At 26.8% G+C, this 11,211-nt stretch overlaps 1 protein-coding gene across 4 annotated transcripts in view; it reads right to left on the bottom strand.

Annotated features, from left to right (window-relative positions):
* Positions 1–11,211, bottom strand: part of LOC100165954 (protein PRY1) — a 50,511-nt gene that overhangs the window by 11,392 nt on the left and 27,908 nt on the right. The window contains exons 1-3 of one of the 4 annotated variants that reach the window (XM_008188360.3): positions 10,379–10,508; positions 845–1,007; positions 392–509 (exon numbers count right to left, since the gene is read on the bottom strand). In XM_008188360.3, the coding sequence (XP_008186582.1) occupies positions 392–509; positions 845–898 (172 nt within the window). In that variant the 5' untranslated portion in view covers positions 899–1,007; positions 10,379–10,508. Of the gene's footprint in view, positions 1–391; positions 510–844; positions 1,008–4,411; positions 4,960–10,378; positions 10,509–11,211 lie in introns of those variants that run through there. The other 3 variants (XM_008188361.3, XM_008188359.2, XM_029490709.1) reach the window with 3 other exon arrangements.

Below are 11,211 nucleotides of genomic sequence, written 5' to 3'. Positions count from 1 at the left end.
CCACGGCTCAGTAACATTTAATAAGTGATATGGGGACGCTCATTTTTTTAAAGTAACAGAGTCCCCCTACTTTAATTTTGCCAAGTCGAGCACTGGGGGGGGAGAGGAATTATTTCTGGAACGAAATTGGGAAATCAACCGTTGCGTGAAGATTAGATAAACAATTGTCAGAAGTTTTTCAATGTCATTGCCACGATTGTCATGGAAAATAGCATTTCTATGGCCTACGTCAATTTATTTGAAGATTAATGCATTAGCAAGGAAATTTCACATACACACGCATCATTACATGTGAATTCGTCGAAGAAAAACTATGTTACTTTTTTAAGGAATATGCCATTAACCATTTTAATAGTGTTCATTTAAATCAGATTAAATTCTTTATACACACCCAATTTGCTATCAATCGTTTCTTCTATGTTTTTCGTTTCAGAAGTCACTTTCCTTTCTGTTTTGTTACCCCGAAACGTCTGGACGGTTTCTTTGGTCAGGGTTTCAAATTTGGGTTTCTATGAGAAAAAAAAAAACAATAAAATATAATATTTATCAGTTATTACGTAATATTGCTAATTTTCATTTTAACTTGAAGTTACTAGAGAAATAAGATTGGAGTGATTAGACAATAATCAATTTGTATCCTTTTGAAATATTCCTTGCATAGCTACTACATATTATTGTATATTGAATGTTAATGGTAATTTTGAATTTCGATTAACCCATGTCCGGTTACATACGAGATTAAAAAATAAAATCTAACGACTTACTCGGCCATCGGCTGGTGGCCAGTAATTCGATTGATACAGATGACTTATTTAGTTTTATAATATAATATTTAATAACGCACCTGTCCCAATTTTGAAGGGGCGACAAATATCCTCCGTTCCGTTTTTCTGGTCATGACTACTCGACTATGACCTTGATTGAAGTCATGCCCATGGGTGGAGTCCTGGAAAGATGTTAAGTCGATGGAACTACTTGCATATCTTTGTCTCGGTAAACAACGTAATCTAAAAAAAAATTGTTTCTCAATTTTAATTGAGCCAATTATAAAAGCATATTTGATAGCGGCTATGTTTGATGTCACTGTCAAAACGTCTTTCTCATTAGTCAAAACTCTTAATAGTTAACTTACATTAAACATAATAATATTATACGTCGTCAGACCAAATAAAGTTCCAAATAAATAATATATTATATATGATAACTTCTTGGAAAGAATTGACAATCAAATACTTAGATTAAAATTATCTCATAAATAGTATTTTTAAAAATGAGAAGGATTTGAAATCCGCATAAATCATATACTCAATAATAAAGTCAAGATATTTGATTCGTAAGACACAATCTTAAAACCTCTAGGAAATAATCCAATAACTTTCATCATGAGTAGGGAGTAGGTACTTATATTATTTAGGAACTACATTTTTTGTTTTTTAACGGAACTACGATTACATATAAAACAAATTATTATATCTAATATATACAATTTCTAGTACCTATACCAACATTATAAAATATATTATTTTATACAAAGTATATTTTTAATTTTAGAATATTTATAATCTTATAAACTGTAACAGGCGTGTACAATAAGCAAATTGTTTGACAATTTACATAAACTTATATTTTTTTTATAAGAATAATGTATAAAGGAGGGACGAGGCTATCTAGTGACACAAAATTAAATACTTCTATAAAAACCTATAGCACGCAATACTCGATATTTTTCCAGTACAAGGAAAATCTATGAATCATAAATATGTTTTTGTTCATAAGTAACCATGACAACAAAAACCTTACAAAAAATTGGTCAGAAACAAAAATCGTGTATCTTGTGTTATTAAATAAAATTAATACAAATTTGTACATTAATATGTAATCATGGTTTTTACAAATTGTTTTCAATTAATCTCTGGAGTGCCATGTCCAATAGATCCAATAAAAATATGTATTATATATTTAAATATAATATTTTCACTAGACTTGATTTCACGTACTTATAAACGGTACCGAGTTCTGGAGGAAAATCTAAAATGCATGATATAATCACTCGACACATGATGTTTATCTACATCCTACACTTAAAAACACTACTTGGTACTGTGGTTTAAATTAGTTTTTATGTATATAGTTCTAACGTTTTCATAAATGTGTTCTTAGAGCAATATTTTAAATATTGTATGTGCCTATGTAGAATAAAAAATGTAATTATAATAGGTAAAATCGTAAAAATATATTCTCAAAGTGACATTTAAATATTTAATAATATTGATTAGGTTACATTATATGCTATGCTGACATATTATATTTCAGTAAAAATACATTTGAGTTTATATTTTTAATTACCTTTGCACAGCAAAAATAATTATTTTTAAATAAAAAAAACTAGCATCTCATAGGATATTATATTATTTTCTCAAGTAGATCAGTTATTTTTCTACCTAGACAAAGGTATAGTCGTATAGAATATAGATATTTAACAGCTAATGCCATATATTTAATTCAAAATATCCTTATTAGATGACAAGTCGCCGTTACGCATAACTTCTAATATTTATATTGTAATTATTAACACGCAGTGTTGTAATAATAACTGTTATAAAATACAAATTTAATATATATAAAATTATTTTGAATTTTTCCAATTGCGTACGTACCTAACTAGGATTAACATAATATTTGTAACAAATCTATTTTAGCGTACAATTCATGGACGAACGATTGCAAGAGTTTTGGACTATAAAAATTTCTATTTATTTATTAGTTTATGAAATGTGTGTTTAAATTGTATAATTAAAAGCATATTATATACCACACACACTAACTTCGTACTAAATAAGCATATACCATGATATATATTCATAATAATTATGTTTGTTGAGAATATTAAGATGACTATTTAATTATAATCTTTATATTTTGCATTAACACTACTAATAAAACAAAACAAAAAAACGAGAGAAATTATGATTTGGAACAAAAAAAATTATTACCCATGTTCATGGGATGAACGATAAAAATAACTGGGTACAACAGTTACGACTTCTAAAGATATTGTAGTTATTTACACCGTCGAACAATTAATATCTTACAAACGATTCAAATTGTACTACGAACAATACGAACTACTAATACAGTGAAACGTGCTCATGTTTACCATCATGGAAATGGAATCATCCTGGAGGTAACGAGGAGTTAAGAATATGTTCCGGTTTTATGATTTGTGAATTATTAATATAGATATTATAACTGTATATATAGTGTATTAGTACTGTAATACAAAGATTTCTATTTATTATCCTCTTTCATCTTATATTATTTATATTTTATACCTATATGTTTGAATTCAAAACTATTATTTGAAAGATGAGTAGCAGAAATGCAGAATGCATTAGTAGATTATTGACATAATTATTATACTTAGTTAATAAAATAGCTTAGTAGCAGTTAGAAAATATTGATGTTAATAATTATGAATGTTAAGTGTTAACAGCTAGTTATCGCCGATAAAATATACAAATTATTATCATACATAAGCTGGATTGAATTTTCAGAGAAAATTAATTTGACGAATGTCTGTGACATTTGAAATTATATCATAAAACTATTATGTAAAACTTTTATTAGGAACAATTTTACCATTGTATTAGTAATACGTTTGGTTATTACTTATTATGTATACAAAATCGCGAACATTTTTAAATACCAGTATGAAACAGCACACTAAAATTATTGTTCGAGAAAATTAATTTTTCAAGAAATCCATAATCGGTAGATAATTACTAATAATACTTCTTAAAATCTCTAGCCTAATAATATGAATTATAAGAAACAATTATTGTTAGACAGAACAAATCACATTAGTAATAAAATTAAAATTTTAATATAAACGCGATCTTTATAAAATAACTTATTACTTATTAGTATAATAGTTATAGTCTATTATAGATGTCTAATAAAAATGGTATGAACACTTTAAGGCACTTCGGCAGGAAAACGTAAACATTAATACATTTCAATGAAAATAGGAATAATCATGGAAATTAAATTATCCAAAGCAATATAATATTATACCCGCTATAGCTCTTAATAATATGATAGGTATTATATGAATAGGTGTACTTATACTGTACGAATAATGTTCTAAAATGTGTGTGTACCTACATGATATTTACGATTGTATGATACACTGATTATAAGACATTTTAAGTATATTCACGTGTTTTTGGTAGGTTACTATATGGTTATCGAATTATACCCGGGAACGAGTAAAATACTATATTATTATATTATATTTTTTAATCACGATGTGTTTGTTATGATATTATAATCGAACATAAGTAGACGATCGAACACACCCATAAAAACGCACTTATAAATGATAGAAAACAGCAATGAATTAGATACTAACCTGTCGACGGCGTCGAGTCTAGACGGCGGTTCTTTAATCACCATATTATTATTATATTAATATAGCATATTATTTTGATAAATTAAAAAACAATACAAAACGCACGTCGCATGGTAAAACAATTAAATTTACCTATTGTTACCATTATACTATAGTGTCTAGTACACCACTATATTACTATTGGTTTAGGTACTACTATTTTACTATTACTGGTTACTATAAAATACAACTATACCAACAATTACACCGGCGAAATTTTATATTGTTATGATTGCAGTTATTATTATTATTGTTATTATATTTTGTTATTACTGTTATAACCACAAACACGAATGTGAGTTCGGTAAATATCGAAACGCTTACGCGGTATATATAGGTAGGTACCTATATAATACAATAATAATAATATCGTTCGCGCCGAATTCGAACGGAGTTTCGTCACCGCGCGAGCAACGTACCGCTCTGATGTGTAGTAGTAGGCACACGCAGACACCGCGCGAACCACATTTCAGCGAGTGATTACTGCACAATGAGCAGAGTCTTACTGCCTACCTGTACCATCGGCAACAGGTACCTACACGACTGTATAGTTGTTCCGAATCGTCGCGCACCTGTGCGCATGCTCTTTGCCAAGACTTTTAATGTTTTTTGTTATTATTATTTTTTTTTTTATTGTTAAATTTTACTTTTATATACAATGTAACCTAGTAAAATAATAATATAATATGATTAATTAATGCACGTATAATGTTTTCGTGTGCGATATTTTTTACTGCCGCACCATACAATAATAATACTACCATGCTACTTACTACAACACCACTACTACTACTAATAATAATTAACGAGTTATAAAAAGTGACTTTAAATTATGTATACAGATAATGTATAATATAGGTAGAATTTTTTTTTTTTACTTTTAACTGAAAATTTTGTATTTTTTTCCTAAAGTCACATATCATATACATTTTAAACATCTAGTCAAATAAACAACAGATTTAAAACAACTATTCGTCCGACTACATTGCACATTATTTATTTAGTTACGGGTTCGAAATAAAACTCAATATTATACAGTTGTTAGAGTTATCTTATTATCATAACAGTTATCAGTTATTAGTTAAACGTGATTTTCGTTAAAGATTTAATGTAATATTGTCAAATTGATTTCCCACACGATGAGCTGTCGAAAATCATATCGTTGATTTTTTTTGGATGAAAAATTGTAAACAATATAGAAACAATAAATGTAAAACAGTACTTATCCAGAAATAATAGAGAATGAAAAAATACACAACGTAAACAATAACATAGGAAATAATTATATAATATTGCAATAGAAGGTATTATTACACTGATTTGTATACAACTAAATGTCAATTAAAAGTTCAAAACATAATAATTTGCAAATTATTTATAATAGCTAGATTTGTTTTTTCTGTGCACGCTCACAATAGGATGTAATCATAACATAATTAGTGGTATTCGAATACTGTTTCCGTCGATATCCTATTATTCAAGTGTTCTTTTTGCAATTACAATGTGCAAAAATGTGTCTACGTTTAAATGTACTCCGACATTTATATTTTGTTATTGCTGTGTTGAATATAACATATTAAAATTAAATGTATTTATATAGTTTATACAATTGCACGCCTATGTTATACCTAATTACAATTTATGATTATTGTGACTTATGAATGCATTTTTTTTTCTAAATGTTCTCTCGGGAAAATGATGCATTATTCACCTAAGCAATAAAAATATAAGAACGATAAATATTAGGATAAAATTTCAAACTGTAACATGTATAAAACAATCATCACTAAGTTATTAACGGTGTGAATGGCACTTATTCAGTGATAGGTGCCTTTTTTAATAGTGAATAATAACACTTCCGCACATAATATAGCATAATATATTATAATACAAAATAAATTTAGGATGGTACCAATATAAATTAAATGAAAATAATTAAGTTTATGTTTTTGTACAATAGTATAACTGTCATTTCAAAAAATATAAAATTCAAAAAACAAGCTTTTAATAATTATATTTTTTTTTACATTATTTTTTTTCTGTTATTTCTTTTTACACATTTTCAAAACAGTCGACATTTTTTTTTAATAAATCAAAGAACGTAGGTATACACCAAAATACTTTAAATACATTTTAGGTCAACATGTAAGATATAATATTACGAAATTAAATTAAACCTTCAATTATTATTATAAATAAACTTGTAGTAATACAATAACACTTGGGATACTATTTGAATACGCTGTAAACAACATATTATCATTATTATTAGCTGATGATACTATGTTGATAAATATTAAATAGGTCATCCAATCACTTTTAAAACTGTAATTATTAAAAATGATTATAAAATCAATAGTTTCACCAATAGGGAAACAATTTCAATTTATATTAACGTCCAAAAAAATTATAAATAAAACGTGTATAACTAAAAATTGTTGTTAATACAAATAATTTAAAGGAAACGAGAAACTTAATACATTTTCTAAATCAAAATTACTTAATGTAGGTACTTGTTCATGCATAGATCGTATTTGTTCGTTTTTAAAAATAAAATGTATTTATTTAGACATTTATTTAGGTATTTCGTGATGTACAATCATCTGGAATTATTATTATTGTGCAACAGTCTTATCTTTGTTTTCAGTAAAATAGTTCACACGGCACAAAGCGTCAAGCGTACCTATTAAAAACATCCATGAATATATTAATATACTAAAAATACTTATAGGTAGGTATATAAATTGTAATATAATTATCTCACGACTAAATGGTAAATATCAAACATACGTAATAAATTGCAGCGCCAATTATTGTTTTTAATAGAAACACAAGTTAATCGAATTCGATTTTCCCAGTAGATGATATTTGTATATTATCAACAATTGAAAAATAGACAATATTTGAATTGCCACAAGAAATACATGAATATTTTTGAATTCTGAATAACAAAAAAATATTTATTTTATGTTACTCAAAATTCAATATTTTACAATAGGTACGCCGTACGCCTATAATAAATATTTGATATTTCAACAATTCAGTGGTACGAGTCGTATCACGTGTAGAGCACGGGCCATTGAAAATCTAAATTTTAGCTGAACCATATTTTTATTATATTATAGTTTATTTCGTAGCGCAAAAAAAATACGAAGAAAATATAATATCAGTGACGTATATCAATTATATTTTCCTGAATAGAAGCCAATTATTAGACACCCATACGATTTGTCACAAGTGTCATGTATACATATAATAAATATATTATAAATATGTTATTTTCCCGTTTTCACTTTTCTAGTCCTTTCAAAGTGCGCATTTCCTACTGCAGCCCAACGACATGAATGTTCTATGATCAAACATTACAACGTTGCGAAACCGTCAATATCAGTAATGTACACGTTGACCGTTGTTATAGGTATATTAAGTACAATAAATTATAATAATATATTGTTATATCCCAAACTCTTCAATCAAACAATAAGATAGGTATAAACACCATAAAGCTTAATATCTATTTTTTGGAAAACAAGTTGTAACCATTTGTTTTTTTTTTACATTATATATCAGAACCCGGCAACCGTGACCGAAACCTAGAAGAATTATTTTTTAAAACGTTCAAAAAGGCTTAACTGAAAATTCTTGATGAAATAGTTTTGTTTTTTACGAATAGAATAAATGATTTTAATTTTTTGATTATAAATAATAATTGAATTTCCGAAAAAAAACTTTAAATTATGACCTTAGAAATTGTTTAAATCCGCTAAAAAACATGCATAAAAAGAATAAAATAAATGTAATTAATGGGTTAAATATAATAAAACATAATTTTTAATACTTCACAAAGTTCATTATATTGCTTTTTTTGGAATAAAACGATGTGGTTTGTATAACGATTAAAAAAAATCCAAACTCTTAAAGGCTATTCTTAAGTGCCGTTCAATGCAATTACTATGATAAACAAGAATAATATTTTAAAAAACCATTTTCGAAAAACGAAACCATCGAATATACGTTGGGTTTCAGACTCAGATTAGGTGTATTATATTATTCGTTCTCGTATATAACTATATTATTATCGTATACACTGCTACTATTTCATACTCGCGAAACCGCCTATATGTTAATTACACACATATATATATTATATAATTGTATCGGGAGATCGTAGGGTAACGGCTATATACTCGACATGTAGCGCTGCACATAAATTGAACACAATTGACTACAATTAATATGTGGGACGATGCGATGATATATTATATTTCTCGGACCTTCCCCGGAACACGGACATTGATGAAGACTGTGTGGAAAAAAATACGAAATTAGGAAGAATAAAAAAACCACATGGACCCGAGTTACGAATTATAGTGTTGTAGATGGGTACCGTTTTATTTCTCTCGTCTGTCGCGGTCGGGTAAACGTTGATGATCACGGGAGCGTTAGAACAATTTTTCTACCAACGGTCACAACAATATTGTATTATATTATTTATGCTGTACCTACACGTACGCAACGACTCCACTTGGACCGTAATGATCGTTATACTCCATTATTATAATGAAAACTGGCATGAAGGTGATGACCGCCGACGCCGTCGATCCGGATACATACATACATATATATAATATATTATATGTACCTATATTATGTATATATTATAATGGCACTGCACCGTAACGGTATATTATATTGCACCGAATCGCTCTGTATAGTCACTATATACTTATAGTATATACTGTATATACGATGATAAATAAAACACAAAGCGACGGTGGTCTGCACTCGGCAGTGTACTATGTAAGCTGCCACAATCGATTATTGTAAAACTATATCTATATCGCCATAATATTGTAATATATACAATATTATATATATACAGTTTATTACGTCCAAATGTACGGCGACAATACGACATCGTAATAATAACATTATACCTACTTGTGCTGCCTGTGCAGCAGAAATGACGATCATCATGTATATTATATTTTGTATAGGTCAACACACGCGTTTTATAGAAAATCATTACGCAAATATTGCGCCTGAAAATGTTGTATTATTACCATAAAATATAAATCTTCAAGTTATAGTTACTTTAGACATTTTAATTTTGAAAAATTGGATGTATACCGCCTACGTATCTAGATATACGTGTTTAAAACAAGTTCATTCGGTTTTTTAGTATTAGTTTATTAATTTAAGTATCTCAATAAAAACCTAAGTAGTAAACAACTTTACTATATTATTTAATAAGGAAACTATAATAATATAGGTAATTAAATAACACAATATCTTTACAAATTACTCAGTACGTATCTTACTATATTTATTAGTTTTATAATAATTTTATGTTACCTAAGTATTGGTACTCGATAATTATTAAATTGTAAATACATATGAAACGCAATACAATAAAATAAAATTCCTCTGAAAAAGAAACCACTTTAAAAAATGTTTTTTAAACAATAAAAATATGTTAAAATGCAGTATAAAAATTAACGTTTAACGTTTTTTGTTTTCCGAACACACAGTTTCAATCGATATTCTATCGATTATTGTGCTTAGTTCATATATTACGCAATATGCGTCCATATTTGACAAAATCGTAAACATAAAGCAATGAGAAATTACTTTCTGCAGAATAATATAACGCATATCATGGAAATTAGAACATGAAAACTAATATAATTTTAATATGCAAAACATTTAAAAGCTTATGTAATAATATTGAGTTTATTGACGATACATAGAAGGAAATTAATATTTAATTACATGCATAATATTTACAATAAACATTTAGCAAATAATAATTAATATACATCGACTAAAACACGTCTTAACTTGAAATATATAGGTAGGTAAGTACTTATTAGTTTTTGGTTTTAAAAATTCAACTACTGTACCTAGTAAAATTGTAAATATACTCACAGTTCTCATTATTTTCTTATACAAAACTTGAATAATTCGCGAAGACAGTTTTAAAGAATGCATGTGTTCTATCGACGTGTTCTAGCAAAAGACTAAATAAATTTAACAAACTATACGTACAAATTTACACTTCAAAGTACCACTGTAATTATTTCGTACTGTCAGTACAAGAGGGCCGTATATCTAAAAAGGTAAATTGTTCAGGAGATCGTTTTTAAGATTCAATAGCTTATAAAAATTAGTGAGTTATCTTCAGCAAGATATAAGTATAACAAATTTTATTCAATATTTTCTTCTGAGTTTGATGATGTCCTTTTTAAGAACTTAAACTTAACAGAAATAGTATTTACTTGTATTAAAAATAAATGTTTTGAGATATATGGCCTTATTGCATTCATAATTTTATTAAATAACCATTTATATTAATATTATTAATAAATAATTGTTATTATTGTATTCCATAAATAATAATATCAAGTTAAGAATTTCTATTATTGAATAATTTCATAATAAATAAAAATGTCTTATTTATTTAAAAGGTATTAACTCAGTTTCTAATACCTAAAACAAATTTAACTTTTTGAAAATATTTAAAAATAAATAATACTTTGACAGTCAAGTTACATGATTCAATTGCACTTTTATTACACTAAAATTAATTAAAAATTAAAATTAACATTTTAATAAAAGTTAATATAATAACATAAAAACATAACAAACTATAAAAATAAAATCAAACATCATAATAATTTTAAATGCTAAATTAATTATAAGTCTTATTCATCGTCTTCCTCAATAGTTTGGGCAATTATTAGTATTTAAATTATTGTAAA

Source organism: Acyrthosiphon pisum, chromosome A2 (genome assembly GCF_005508785.2).
Source record: "Acyrthosiphon pisum isolate AL4f chromosome A2, pea_aphid_22Mar2018_4r6ur, whole genome shotgun sequence".
NCBI classification, from domain to species: Eukaryota; Metazoa; Arthropoda; class Insecta; order Hemiptera; family Aphididae; genus Acyrthosiphon; species Acyrthosiphon pisum.
This window is presented reverse-complemented; position numbering and strand designations above follow the sequence as displayed.